General features: G+C 38.0%; 1 protein-coding gene across 2 annotated transcripts in view; it reads right to left on the reverse strand.

Moving 5' to 3' along the window:
• EXOC4 (exocyst complex component 4) overlaps positions 1–15839 on the reverse strand; it is an 805456-nt gene that overhangs the window by 122192 nt on the left and 667425 nt on the right. For both annotated transcript variants that reach the window (XM_032275643.1, XM_032275644.1), the window contains exon 14: positions 1846–2024. In XM_032275643.1, the coding sequence (XP_032131534.1) occupies positions 1846–2024 (179 nt within the window). The remainder of the gene's footprint in view (positions 1–1845; positions 2025–15839) is intronic.

Here is a 15839-nt window from a genome sequence, read left to right on the forward strand (position 1 = left end):
GAATAGAAATCCAGAATGCTGTGTCATTAGAAATAAGAGACAGTAGCATTAAATATTAGACCGTAATGACATACTAAATGAGAGCACCCCTTCCAAACACTACTAAATTACCTAACTTAGCAGCTCTGTGTTTCCAAGTTAAAGAAACCAGGAAAACAGGCAAGTGGTCCCTTTTTTAGAGCTGTACATTTTGCAATTAGCAAGGAAAACATCACTTCTTTCTGACTTTTTCTAGAGGGGAGAAGGGAACAGAGTGGGTTTGGGAGATAAAATGGATAATTTAAACTGCTGCTTGTAATAGAACTGCCTCATATTATGGGATTATAAAGTTGAAGGAGCCTTTAAGGATACCTCCTTTTGCAGAATCTGCTCGAAAGTAATACTGTGCCCAAACTGTCCTTAATTGGTGGACACATTTTCTATTCTTAAAGATTTCTGAGAATAAACTTGTATAATTTTATCATCAGATAAAAAGCAATCTTTTAGAGTTGGGCATGGTGGTGCGTGCTTGTAGTTCCAGCTACTTGGGAGGCTGAGATGGGAGGATCACCTAAGGTCAGAAGTTCAAGACTAGCTTGGGTAATACAGCACAACTGTCTCAAAAGTAAGTAATATTTTTAATAAAAGACACAGAATAAAAGTATAAATATACAGTAATATTTAAAAAAGATTTATAGTGAAGATTCTATGATCTCCCTCAGAAGCCCACTCCTTCAGTCCCTTCTTCCTACCCTGCATTGGTCCTTGGGCACTCAAGGGGCCTCATCAGCATGAGGCCATACATGTAGTGCGCATTCAAGGGGCTAAATCTGCCTTTTGGGCTGGATGTGGTGGCTCACGCCTATAATCCCAGCACTTTGGGAGGCCGAGGCGGGTGGATTGCTTGAGCCCAGGAGTTTGAGACCAGCCTGGCCAACATGATGAAACCCCATCTCTACCAAAAACACAAAGCCAGGTGTGGTGGTGCACACTTGTAATCCCAGCTACTCGGGAGGCTAAGGCACGAGAATCGCTTGAACCCAGGAGGCAGAGGTTGCAGTGAGCTGAGATTGTGGCACTGCCCTCCAGCCTGGGCAACAGAGTGAGGCTGTCTCAATAAATAAATAATAAATCTGCCTCTTCCTTTATGCCTACTTCATATCATGTTTTCTTTGTCTCTATTTTAACTGTGTTATACATATTCCTGAAGTAATGCTTTAAATATAATTTTATAGTTATTAAAGTTTATGTGCCCTAAAGTTTTCAAATTATTTTTCTCTATGTCATTGGTCCTTGATAGAAAAACAGGTTTCCCCTAATTTCATATTCTATTCCTTAATTTCCTTGAAATCTGTGATTGTTATCTCTTAGCCATCTTTTTTCCGGAATACTTGTTGTCTTCATTGTCTCTATTTTCCAGCACCTTAATCACTTCTATGACTCTAATAAAAAGATTAGCTTTATATCAAGTTAAACTGAGGATGTCAGCCGTGTGCACGGCCCTGAGCTCTGAGACAGTTTTTGCCCTTGAGAAGTTGTTGTAAGGAGGAAAAAAGGTATTGCTTTCTGTTGTTGAGACATTGTGACTCAATCCTAGATGAATTTATGTTTCTAAGGCATAATACCAAGCTATGTCAACATGGGCCTTCCTGGCTTCCCATATTCCACACAGGGAAACCAAGATTCGTTCCCTTCCCAGAATCACAAAGCAGGAGAGGTGCAACGCAAACAGAATTCTAACCAGCATCTTCTGGCAACTTGGGACACGCCCCTATATGGTGACCAGTGCACACTCTCGCCTTTCAATGAAAGCATTCAGTCTAGTTCCTCAGCTGTCCCCACGACAGCTTCCCACTGGATACTTACTCTGGGATGTGGAAAGATTGGAGAAAGCTGACTTTGTTCGACCTGCCAACCATTCCAAGCTTTCATGCATGTTGGCCAAGGCTTTGAGGTCACTGACGTCACGAAGGATGTCTTGTGGAGGGATTAATTTATCACCCAGGTTCCCAATAAGAACTTCAGACTCCTTGCCAAAAGCTGCCCTGAAAAGCAAATTGGAAACACACTTCATATATAGCATGGAAAAGGTAGGACCGGGAACACTGATTTAGGCACGCCTAGCACAAGGACTGACATAATCACTATTTTACAGCACGCTCTTTGTCCTAGGTTTAACTTTGTGACACAACTATCACATGCCTGCGTAACATTATTCTGGTAGGGGAAAGAGTTCTCGGAAGAAGAAACAAGAGACTCCAATGATTGTGCCTTCAACAGGGACCAGTACGGGCCTGATTTATATGGTAATAGTCCCTGGGGATGGCGTCTATACTGCTCTCCTGTATGTTTTTTCCTTTGCCTCTTCTCAGACTATCGAAGTTGATAAACAGCTTAGGGTGTTAAATATATACATGGTTTAAAGCTTATTGTAGTGAAAATAAAACAACCAAGTTAATCTGGCACCTAGAAAATATTGAATGTTCAAAAGCAAAGAAGACCCAGCCTCCTTAACAGAGTAGGTTGTAAATTAGATGGATGATAGGATTCATTCATGTATTTATTCACTTAGTTGTTCTAAAAAGGATCCAACACAAAGTCTAAGTATTAAGGAATTTAGCATTTGGAAAGAGAAACCAAACAAAAAAATCAATGCTGGGATCCTTTTACGGACTGGAAAAATATAATTAAGTGGGTTTCACAGAGAGCCCAATGTCTTCAAAATGTTTTGCAGGGGGAAGGGAGGGGTTGAAAAAATCAAATTACAGGGGTTGAAAATCAAGTTACAAAGGATGGAGCTGGAAGGGACCTGCGATCATATAGCTCAGCCACTGCGGAGATGAAGAAGTGGAGGCTCCAACAGTCAACTGTTCTGCCTACGTGACACATGAGCAGCAAAGCTGGGACTCAGGCTGGCTAATTTCCACAGGTTTCTTTCCCTTTAAAAAGGAAGAGAGCTAAAATTAGAAAAGATGACTGAGAATGTTAGGGAAAAAAATCACGGCTTTTCAGGAAAGTTACACACAGGTGAGTAAGCAGAGCTGATGCTGGAGGTTGGAATAGGCGCCTGGAGAGTTTTCTGTAAGTCCCAGGGCTTTTAAAATCCAATATACCTTAAGTGAGAAGAAGCAAGAGCTTAATTTAACTGGAACAAGCCAAATTAAGTTTCGAGCCTGCAGTGATTAATAACAATTGTTGACACATAGAAAGATGCTTAATTGACACATAGGCGTTTAGCACGCAGCGCTACAGCAGATGCCCAATGTTGAAAGAAACAACTGCTGTGAATCAAATGCTTACGTAAAATGTTTATGCTACCAAGTAGTGAGTCATGACTAGCCTCCTTATTTTAGCATAGCGTTATCTTTTTTAACGGAAAAACCACAGTTGATGTTGAGGCAATGAAGAGCAGTGAAGTGAGCACATGGAATGTGGGTATGCACCAATCTGATCTAAGGGGCTCGGAAAAGGCCTTGGGGTGGGCCCTGAATTCCGCATTTTGAACTGATTTCCAGGTGATGCCCAGGCTGCTTGTCTGAGAAGCATGTTCTCCTTGAATGGCAAGCATGGAATACAGACTTCAAAGTGAGACAAACCTGGGTCTGAATACTGAATCTCCCACTTGCTTATTGTGTGACACTGCTTGGATTTCCAAGCATTATTATCTAGGGGTAAAGGAACTGACCTGCTATGAAGTCATGTGAGGATTAGTTGTGATTCTTTAAGCTTTTCATTGGCAAAATTTCAATAACTATGTAAAACTAGAAAGCCGAGTATAACAGTCTCCCATGTAACTCTCTCCCAGCTCCAACTATTAGCAACTCATGGACTCCATTATTCCATTTATCCTTATTTACCCCTCCCCATCACCACTTTAGAATATTTTGAAGCAAACCATTCAGGTGATAACACAGTACAAACAGTTTTCACTTGGCAAAGCTACTGTTGTCATCATTATTCTTAGGTCTGTTGAGATGTAGTTTGAGTCTGTAGTTTATTTAGCGTCGACCCAAGGTATGGGATGATGAATGGATTTAAGTAGTTAAGAGTGGGCAGGAAGAAATATGTTACATATCAAGAGGTAGTTTTACAAATAGAGCCTTGTAATACCAGAGCGTCTCACAGTCCAGACTTTTATCAGCATCTTCAAGAAGTTAATTATTGTGACAGAAACCATTAGTTGCCTACCCAGTATCCATTATCCCCTGTGTTCTTGGTCAAAGGACCCTGATGTTGTTGGGGGCAGTAATGTGCCCAACTTCAAATGAAACAAAACAAAAAACCCCACTAAATTTTCCTGCCCTTCTTGCAGATGTGGTGGCCAGTGAGATGTAAACTGAAATCAGTAGACGGGCTTCGAGGAAGCCCTCTCAGTTGGCAGGGACCTCTTTTGCCCTCTCTCTTTCTGGAACAAAGCGACGGCAACTGGGGCTGCAGAAGCTCTTCTCAAACATCAGGGGACCTTGAGTACGGAAGCCAGTGCTGAGAGTCCTGGAGCCCAAAGACAACGGGGCAATGGTGCACTGATGCCATCACGGAGCAACAGTGCGATCCCAGACAACGAAAAGGATTTTGAGCTTCATGTCATAGCAGAGAAAAATCAAACCCTACTTGTTTAAGCCAAGGCTATTTCAGGTTTCTGTTAGTAGTTGCTAAATGCAATTTTTAGCTGACTCATTTATCTAATTAGCATACGAGATGTCATCCTAAGAAAACCTTCTCTGAATTTGGATAGCTCCAAAATCCACTTACTAGGAAAAGCAAAACAATGTCTCCTCCGTGACTCGGGCCCAGAATACATTTAAAGTATTTCCCCTTGGCTGTCACTCAGTCAGGTTGTAAATATTTAGTTTTCTTAATCTGCCCTTATATATCAACTCTTCGAGCCCCTTAATCATCTGTGATAGATATAACAAAAAATGCCTCTGAGCTGGGTGGTGAAAAATCAACAGGGGAGGCAAATGGCTTTGAAAACCAGGCTTGGAGCCATTTTTACACAGATTAGGTGGAACCCTAGGTGGAATGTGACAATCAAGACAAATGTATTTATGTAGAAGTCTAATCTGCTTGAGTGGGGATCCTGGGCCCTGGGTAAGTCTGCCGTGGGCTGCCAGGACTTGATGCCTATCCCATTTCCCTCTGGCTCACTGAGATTTGCTTAACCTCCTCAGCCAGGAGAGCAATAGACTGAGAGAAATACAAACTGCCTCATGTTGAATACATAGCAGACATCTCATTTGACAGGAATCCATAATCACCCCCTAACAACCTGAAAAGAGCACAGAAACTATGACACAGAGAAGAAGTGATTGACAGCTATAACCATTTCACACAAAAAATCATTCCTTCGAGGATTTGAGTGTGTCAAAGAGCTTGGTGGAAGGTTTTATGTGTTAGAATAACCTTAAAGGGATGGCTTTAGATGCTTGGCTACAGATTTTTTCCAAACCCTCTAGTTTATTAAATTATGATCTATCTACACTATGGAAAACCATGAAGTCATTAGGAATTATGCATATAAAAAGCTTGATAACATAGAAGAATGTTTGGTATAGCTTATTTTTCATTATATGCAGCTGTGTGAAATAAACTTATACAACTATAGGTACTGTATGATATTAAGAAAATAATTAAATATATGAACTACAAAAAGGTTGGAGGTCTACATGCCAAAATGTTAACTGCGGGATTGTATCATGCTTTGTGATTTTCTATACTGTCCATATATTCTCCAAAAAACAAGTTTAAGTTTTAGTGAAGAGAAAAATGGAACATCTCACCACGTATGAGAGAACTTTCAAGTGGGCACGTCAGGAATCCCAGCACATAAAACTGGAGGACATGGGTATTAGCTATTTGTGCCAAAGTGGGAGGCAGTGGGTGCACTGGCCTGAAGCTGGTCTAGACTGGTGGCTCCAGGCTTGTGGAAGACACAGTCATTGTCCCCTGCAGAGGACCTCACAGCCAAAACGGCTGTTACCTGGCAACTGGACAATATTATATCCTCTTTCTAGGCCTGAATTTTAAATACCCTTCATCTTCTGCTTATTATGACAACACATGATTTAATTAAGACACTATGTATTTTTGAATGAAACAGGCAGCAAATTAACATTGTCTTCAGAAGGTGAAGTAATAGAAACTCAGAAGTAACAGGTGCTCAGTAATTGCTCAAAGATGATCAGACACAGCCAGGAGCAGAAATCGGAACTCAAAACATGAGTGTTTTGGGTACTGGATGCCGTCTGAGGACTTGACTTTCTAATCGGTTGGCCAACCGGCTCCCATAGAAGCCTATGAAACTAAAGAAGAATGTTAAACCTGTTAAGCTGAATTTTTACCACACAATTATTTATAATCTGTAAAGAGCTCTAGCTGACAAGAATTCATTTAAGATAATTTTGCCAAGAGTGTTAAACCTATTTAACTTAATTTTACCACACAATTATAATCTTTAAAAAGGTCTATCTGACAAGAATTCATTTAAGGAAATTTTGCCAAAGATGCTCAAAATTGTCTTCATTTAGTCTTTAAAGAATTCTGTTATCTACTGAAAGGGAAGCAAAAAAGAAAAAAAAAACCCTGTACTTTCAACAGACCTGATACAATTATGAAGGAAACATCACAAATAGTTTCAAGGATTGATCTGCAGACCTGTGCTGTATCCAATCACCTAATACACACACACACACACACACACACACTCACACACACTCAGACCTGTCCCTCTCTCCCAGCCCTGTCCCCCACATCTTCCACCATCACCACTTCCGATTGCTGAGCCTAGACCTAAGATAACTAACTGCCCTAAGAGCCTAGGAAATGCTGCCTACAAAGTCAGTTCCCCTATGATAAAGAACAGAGCAGGGGAAAGGCCAAGACTGACTCAAATTACCAAGCCTATTTGACAACAGTGGTAATTTGTTACAAGACTGCAACATAAAACTAATACATATGGTAATGATATGGGTACATAACAGTATGTCTTCATTCTTGGGAAATGCATGCTAAAGAGTTTAAGAATCAAGGTCATTATTTCTGTAGCTTACTTTGGAATGGTTTGGTAAGAGGGAAGTATGTGTATATACTTGGAGAGAGAAAAGAGTGAGTATAGCAAGATGTCAGTGGTCAGGAAATCTGTCAGTATGTGGTACATTCGCATTCATTGCACTGTTGTTTCAACTTTTCTGTGGGTTTAATATTTTTCAAATTTCTAAAATAACAACAAAGAGTTAAGCTCAGGGAACAAATAAGAAGTGAGAAAAAGAATTTTTTGGGGGGCTATTCAAAATTAGCATCTCTCCTACTCCTGTCTAAAAGAGTTCCTACATGGAGAACTCCTGGGAATCACTTCCTAGATAGACCCCTTGACAGTGCTCTTTTCTTCCCAGCCTACCATGCTTTCTGGAAATGAAGGTTTTATATAAAATATAACATGTACGACAAGAAGTTAATGCATCAATTACAAACTTAAGCAATATTACTAAAGCAATCAGAATCCCTGCAAACTGTCTCTGCCATTTTAATTTCAGATCTGGAGAGAGAAAATTTAGAATGACAGTCAGTTACGTTTTGACATGTTCAATCCAGGAATGCATAAATGCACAGTTTCTTCTGTCAGTCTATCTTTCTGTCCTTGTGTAAGTATTTCGGACTGGTTTATATGTTGTGTTCTTATGGGGGAGCACAGAAAAACTGTTACGCATAATTTAGCCTCTTCCAGAAGAAGCAAGGTTAGAGTTACCAAGGCTACGGTAGAGGCAAAGGTCTAGAGTGTAAATTGCAGACACCATTCTGCTAAGGCAGCTTTGCCACCATGCAGGCTCCTAGTCTAAAGAAAGACACAAACACATCATTCTTACAGAGGCTGGGGTGGTGGCAAAACACCAGGATTCAAACAGCTTCTCCAATTAGAGGCCAAGATCTTAATCACAGGTCAAGGTGTCTGATAAGTCCAAATGCATTAGTATGAGAGATTTATTATGTTAAAAAAAAAAACTGTTCCCATTTGACTCAGATCTATATAATGTGTATGAGAAGAAATTCTTTAAAATTTCTCTGTAATTATACTTTCAGTTTAAGTTACAATTTTTCTTTCCTAGCAGCATAACTTGTTCTTTTGCCTATATTGTTAACAATATATTCTATATATTAAATAGTTAACTTTTTTATTTCTGGATAATTTTCAATTGACAATATAAAACTTCAGCTCAGACTTTGGGCAAACAATTAAGTATTTGTACTCCATACTCTGCGATAACTCCTACACTATTTTTTTCTCTTAGTAGCATAAGAATACAGACATACATTCATTTACCAAGTATTTATTAAGCCACTATTGTGTGACTCATTTGATGCCTGTCATTCAACACTTAAAGTCTAGAACAATAAAACTGGCTAGGCCCTCTGGCCAGTAACCTTACACCTTTGATATCAGTGTTGAATCCTGAGTGTATCTAAGAACTTGATGCTTTCACAAGCAGCCTTCGGTTGTAACAATGTTTTTCTGGAAACCTCACTGGAAAATAGTAATTATAAGAAAATTGACCAAATTTTCTTTTTAAAACAGCTTTACAATTGAAAGTTGTGTTTCTGAGACATCAAATAAATGACAAATAATTGAAAAAAAAAAAAAAGCCATAAATGTAAACTAGAACCTGAAGTAGTAGCTAAAAATAGAACAATCATATTCAAAGTTCCACAAAATGGGTAGAATATACTAGGTGATTACACAAGGGTTTCCAACCTACTCTGAAGCATAAATATATGACTTAAAAACATAAGCTTTATTGGATATTAAATATGACCTAATAAGCTAGTTAAAACAAATAAATACACAAAAACACATACACGCACACAAACATCACTTAAGAAAAAAATAGCCAGTAAGTTGGAGACTCACAGGTTGTCGTTTACAGAGGAAGAGCTGGAGGTGCAGATGAGGAAGGGACACACGGGGAGTTAGTGGCACGCGGGGGCAGGAACCCAAGTCTCAGTCTCAGGGTTTCTCCACATTTTGTATCCCGTTTTTGGTACCAAGCAGATGAGTCTACTGATACATCAGTGGGTAAAGACTGAAAAAACTCCATGAAAATTGATACCAGAAACTAAGCAAAAAGCTAACTGCGAAGCAGCATGTTACTTTGAGGCTGATGGCACCAGCTCAGAGCTATGATATGTAGACACGGAACACTATTGCATGGTAATGCTCTAGAGCTTGGAAAAAGAATGCATCTTTCTTTAGCTAAGCCATTCAAAGAAGCCTGGCCACTAACTTTGCTTCACAGATGTTGTCAAGCAACACTAGGTGTAAACAATTAGGTACAGGTTTTTTAATTTAGGTGCTAGGACTTCCATACGTATGCAGTTTTTCTGCCAGAAGTCACTGTATAATAGGCATTATACAGTGCATAATTATATTAATTACTTTCCATAAGGAATTCCTGAACTTCAAAATAGATTATCAGGCAACAGGAGTAAAATCACCAATAATCACTTACGTTGAACATATAATACTCTGGTTTTTCAACTACTGAGAATGAGTATATGTTTAAAAGCCATACTTCATATAGCACTGAACTCCTTCCCCTGAGTAAACCAGCTTATTGATTATCCTGGTTATTTCTCCAATTGCCATACGATTTCCTCTTGAAGAATTTAAATCTGTTCAGAGCAGAGACATGAAACAATTGACCTCAGGCAAGAGCAACAAGGTATCAGTTAAGGTAGCTCTCTTGAAACAGAGAAGGGAAGAGATGAGGAATGAGTAAGGGAGGTTTTAGGAGAAAGGAAGAGAGGATGCGAACCTTGGCAGGGGCAAAATGAGATACACATGAACACAAAGAAGGGAGCAGTAGATATGGGGGCTACTTGAGGGTGTAGGAGGAGGGCTAGAATCAAAACAATACCCATCGGGTACTATGCTTGTTAACTGGGTGATGAAATATTTTGTATGCTAAATCCCCATAACATGCAATTTACCCATGTAACAGACCTTCATACATACCCCCAAATCTAAAACAAAAGTTGGAAAGAAAAAAAAAAAAAGAGATACTATACAGAAGAGTAAATTCTTTGTGTAAAATTGGCAAAAAAATGAAAATAGCTTAAGATGATCCTTTTTTTTTTTTTTTTCTGGGATACAAGTGTTAAAACGACAGTGTGTTTGCGGAGCAATAGGGAGCTATCGGAGCAGTCACAGGGTCAGAGGATGTGTGGATAATTCTTTTAAAAGCAAACAACAATTTCAAACCAAAGGAATAATTACCCATGGTTAAATAACCTATATTAATGAGTAGTGACCCCGCTGTCCTACCACTCCCCTGTCTCAGTCCTGTGCCCCAGAAACAACCACATATCACTGTTTAAAAAGGTACTACTGCTTCTAAATTCTTCCAGTGATGTTCGCCATCTCTCTAAAGAATCTGTTGAAATGGCTACTTGTTGATGTTAATTTTAGACATTGTGTTCGGACCTCTTGCTTGATGGTTAGGTGAGGATCCCCTCCCCTGAGCTCCAATTCCATCCCCTTCCTCTTTCTAATGTAGTTGTAGTATGCTTTTTGGTTCTCTGGTCTCTTCTGTGTAGGTTTCTCCATATTTTTCCCTCCAGCAGTAGCACTCAACACACTATTAAGGGTCTGCTTACTTGTTTGACTGACCCACAGAAGGTGAGCAAGGGAAGCAGGTTGGGATGTGGAGGGGGAGAGCGTTTCTGGGAGGAGTTAATACCTGAGCTGAATCTTGATGGCAAAGATGAAGAAAGGATGGTGAACTAGGAAGCTGAAAAAGTTCAACAGGGAGAGAAAGACAGATGTGAGGAGGCAAGTGGTCCTTCATCCCCTGGCAGGGAATTTCAGCTTGCAGCAGAAAACAGGCATCAGCAGAAACAGAGTAGGACTAAGCCAACAGCAGGCACAGGGCTTTCAGCAGTGGTTCTGGATGGTCTCACTGCTTGCCCTTGTCTTGGGAACACATCTGCCTGCAACCTACCTAGGCTTGATCACAGGCATCCTGCCCATCCCCACAATGGCACAAGCGACTACTGCCAGCCTTCCATTTTCAAGGGCTAAGTAGGACTACCTTGGAAGAATTGCATTTTTTTTCTTTTATTAAGCCTCAACTGAAAGAATGGTATTAAATGTCCACCTTAAAGAAAAAAATTAAATAATTATATCTGAAATTAAACAAAAAAATGAAATGTGGACAAATTAGTGACACTTTAATGATACTAACAGGTAATTATAATTCTCAAATAATTGTCCAAATACATTAGCATTAATGTGATGTGTAGTGGAGATTTTAAAGTTTGTTTTTTTTCCCATTTACTGCCACTCTTACGCTAACAAGAATCTTATCATTTTCATATAATAACGAAATGCCTAATTCGATCATCTTGAACATTAATTGATATGTTTGCAGCTGAGTCTCCAGCTAATGACCTGTCTTTTTTGTTTAGTTTTGAGATTTAAGTCAGTTTCTCATCCAGACTTGCCTGGCAGCATCCTATATCCATCTATGACCTTCGTCTCATTTAACTAGGGAAAAGAAAATATTTTAGTAAAGCATTTTCTACTCTTGCACTTATTTAATATATTCATGTTTTCTGATTTATCTTTCCTTTTGCAATTATATTTAAGAAGTCATATTAAGCCTCCAGAGACGATGCAATAAATGTCTCTACTTTATGAACATAAATATGAACACTTTGTTTAAGATAGCTGAAGTCTTCCTTGCCTGCATTGCTCCTTTCATTTACTCCTTCACACTTATCTAAAGATTCTTCATAGCTATAGTTATCTGGAACCTTTTAACAGCTGTTGCTTATATTATGTTGAGAACCTTTCAAATTTCCAACCGGAACTTTTCTGAAAATCATTGATGCTCTACTTTATTCATATAATTTCCACATCTAAACACATTCCTAGCCCTCCTAGATTTCTGCTTCTCTTGGAATTGTTTAATCTGAATTGGATGAAAAAAATTGAAGAGGTATAAAGACTTACTAAGGACAAAAACAAAACAAACTAGTTAATGATAGTGCTGAGGACCAGAATGTAGGCCAGCGAGTTTCCAAGGGGATTTCTTACTATGTATATAACTTTTAGAGAGTTCACTGAAGGCTGAGGCCTCCTCTTTTTTTTTTTTTTTTTTTTACATTTTATTCCTTTCATTTGAGGAGTGGCTTATCCTTCTCATTCATTCAACATTTACTGAGGACCTATGGTATGAGGACCTATGCTAAGAGGATTCCACAGAAGAAAAGTAAAAGTGCAAACTCGATTTTGGCTTTTATTCCTTTTTCATTAAACCTTTAATATATGACTCATGCCAAATAAAAACTTAAGATCAACCGCCTTGCTTGCTGGAAATTAATATTTTGCTGTTAATCATGTTGACTTCCTAATTTCATAAAACCACAAAAGGTAGTCATAATAAACATACCACTCATTTGATTCTCCAGACAAAAAGTTATTTTCTAAATAACTCAATAACTAAAAATAGCTACAAAATGTCCTTTAGTCTCTCTTCCCTATTCAGGACTGCATCACCCTCTACTGTAACTTAATGTAATTTATTTTATATCATATTTATATCTCATTCCCCCATCTTCTTTTAAACAATGATTATTACTTTTTCTTTGGATTGATTAGTCAAACATATAACTTAGAGGAAAATAAGACAGGCAGTTTTAAAGCACCTATATTCAACATATTATTTCCCCCCCAAATATAGCTGTATATTCTGTTTAGTGACCTGTTATTGGAAGGGAGAGAACCTATAACAATATAATACATTAGGTATAATATAATGAATACCAAGTCAAAATGCTTACGTGATAAATATCTGTGAGATGAGCATAAAATGACTCAAGTATCAGTCAAGATTATGATGATCAATGAAAATGAAGGAATAGTTCAAATGTTAAAAACCACAAATTCCTGATCCATTTTTAGGCTAGTCAGTCATAGTGTGGTGGCTCTGGAAGTCAGATAACCTAGAGTCGAATTCCAGCCCTGTCATTTAGTGGCTTGGTGAACTTGGGGAAGTCAATTACTTCCTCTGCACCTCAGTTTCCTCATATGTTGAGTAGGAATAATTCCTGAAAATTTGTACTGCTGCTGTACAGTGTCAGCCACTGAAAACTCTTACTACTGTGAGGGCTGGAACAGACTGCACAATCTTAATTCTTTATCGTGCATCTTTCAAGACTATTCTGGGGGTTTTATATGTTGCTTGAATTTTATCACTTGAAAATTCTGCTCCAGGTCCTGCCAATCACACCTATCCACTTAAGGATTTTCAAATTCAGCTCTAGAGAACAGATTCTTCTCCTTTCATTCAGGATATGAATGAAATGGGGATAACAATTGCAAGGGGGGCTGTTTTTCTAATACACATGGCCTCCCTAGCTCCTTCTCTGTTCTCTTTGCTTCCCCCAACACCTTATCCCTCTCTTAATTACATCTCCAGAAAGCAGGAATGCCTTTTATCAGCAGATACTCATTGATCTCAAAAGGATAAATATATACATAGATATGGCAGGTGCAAAGACAATGGGCTAGAAAGCCTGCTTTCAGCTTCTTCGGGAATAAAAGGATATTTTCTATTTTTCTATGAAAGCCCTTGCTTGACCTATTTTTTCCCCCTCCTTTCAAAGTTAAGCCTGGAAATAATACATTTTATTTTTTAGTTAAAAAACAAGAATAGAAAAGAGCCTCATTTAGTAATGAAGGGAACGTAACCTTTATTCAATGCAAAGGGCACTGGATTCTATATTCATCTATGTGCCAGGCAGCCCTCTGAGCTTTAAAAACTAATTATAGGGGGAGATTGTGACTTTTCAGTCTTTTTGGCTCATGCCATATTCTACAGAACTCTAAAGTGCTAAATCAAGGCACTCTATCAAGTCTACTACAGTGGAATATCAATGAAGAATGTCCTCTTCTACTTACCTGTGCTTTCAACTTCTAAATGGGATAGAGAATGTGACAGGTTAAAAGCAAAGAGTCAATCCTATACCAAATAGACCTACAAGTTACTTTTCTTCTGTTAATACAAATACAGTTTGTTTTTCAAGCCATGTCTACATGCAAAAACATGCACAAATCCTTTAGGCGTAATGTTCAGCAAAATAAATCAGATGCAATGATTAAATTTATATAAAATTCAAAGACAAGCAAATCTAAACCATGGTGATGAAAGTCAGAATAGCTGTTACTTTGACAGCAGGACTTTTGGGGATACTAGAAAAACTGCATATTTTGATCTGGGATGGTATATAATGAGATATTACATTTAGTTATACACTTAAGATTACACTTGACTTCATGTATTAAGAAATGTACATTTAATTTGTTTTCCCTTCAAATTTAAGATGGCAAGTGACATAATTCAGTGAGCAAAACAAGAATAAAGCAAGCCAGGGTCTTGACTCTAGCTTTTCTAAATCAGAAGCATGAGGTGGTAGAAACTCACTTCTTTGGTTCAGTATTCTCTTTTCTGGAATGGGGCTAGAAATCATTCCCTTCAATTTAAGCTATTGAAGATACCCAGTAAGACTGATGGAAAATCCCATTGCCAAGCATAAAATATAATTAAGGAGTTACACAAAAATAAGCTGAGGAACAACAAGAAGATGTACAGTCATTTAAAAAATCTGTAAAGTTGGGAAAAAATAATTTTTCTTCCAGAAACTGCTTGTAATGCAACTATGAAGGTTGCCAGCTGTAGTTAGATGAGTATGCTTACAGAGAAGGAGTGGGGGTTCACCCAGGCCTCTTCCAAATCTGGCAGTGGGAAAATATTATGATAATACTGTGAAAAAGTGGAGCCTTGTGGCCTGACCTTTGTCCTATGGTCACTTTAATTATTTCTACTCGGCTCTAACCAATTGATCTCTCAATCATTCTTTACCTGTCTTGATAGGAAAAAAAAATCCTGAAGTTACTCTCTATACTATAGCCATGACAATATGATGCAAATTAAGGGAAGAGAACAGGTAGAGGAAATGAAAATGTAAGAGCTTATAATTTATTTCAGATGCTGAGGAAAAATATATTCAGCACAATAAAGGTTTTAGAAGAAAACATCTCTGTGACTTTGATATAACCATAGATTTCTTAAACTGGATTCAAAATGTCCTGTCCATAAAAAATAACAAATTAGATGACAACTTTAAAAAGTCTGTTTAGTAAAAGGTATCATTAAGAGAGTAAAAAATCCAACCTATACAGTGGGAGAAGATCTGTTTGTCTACCTATCTATCTATCTATCACAAAGATGTTACAGCCAGATATACAAAGAACTCTTAAAAATCACTAGAGAAAAGACAGACAAGCTAATTAAAATCGGCAATAGATTTGAACAAATATGTAACAAAAGAGGAGATACAAATGGCAAATATATAAACTGCATAAAAATGTGTTCAAGTTCATTATTTAAGAGATAAATGATTATTAAATGACAATGAGATCCCCCTTCAAATCTACTAGGCTAGCTAAAATAAAAAATTAAGTGCTAAGATATGGCACTTAATTTATGGTGAGATATGGAGCAACTAGAACTCTCATATAACACTGTAAGAGTGTAAACTCTTACCACTTTTTTGGAAAATTATTTGGCAGTGTATACTAAAACTCAACATACACACACTCTAGTACCCAGAAATTCTACTCCTAGGATAAACTCAACCAAAATGCATGTACATGGTTATCAAAAAAAGAAAAAAAAAACAACAGAATATTCACAACAGCACTATTTGAAATAGTTCCAAGTGCCGGTCAGCAGAATGAATGTATTAATACACAATTACATGTATGTATACATACATACACACACATAGACATGCATATGTATAAA

This window comes from Sapajus apella, unplaced genomic scaffold (assembly GCF_009761245.1).
Source record: "Sapajus apella isolate SASKATOON/1434 unplaced genomic scaffold, GSC_monkey_1.0 scaffold7, whole genome shotgun sequence".
Lineage (NCBI taxonomy): Eukaryota > Metazoa > Chordata > Mammalia > Primates > Cebidae > Sapajus > Sapajus apella.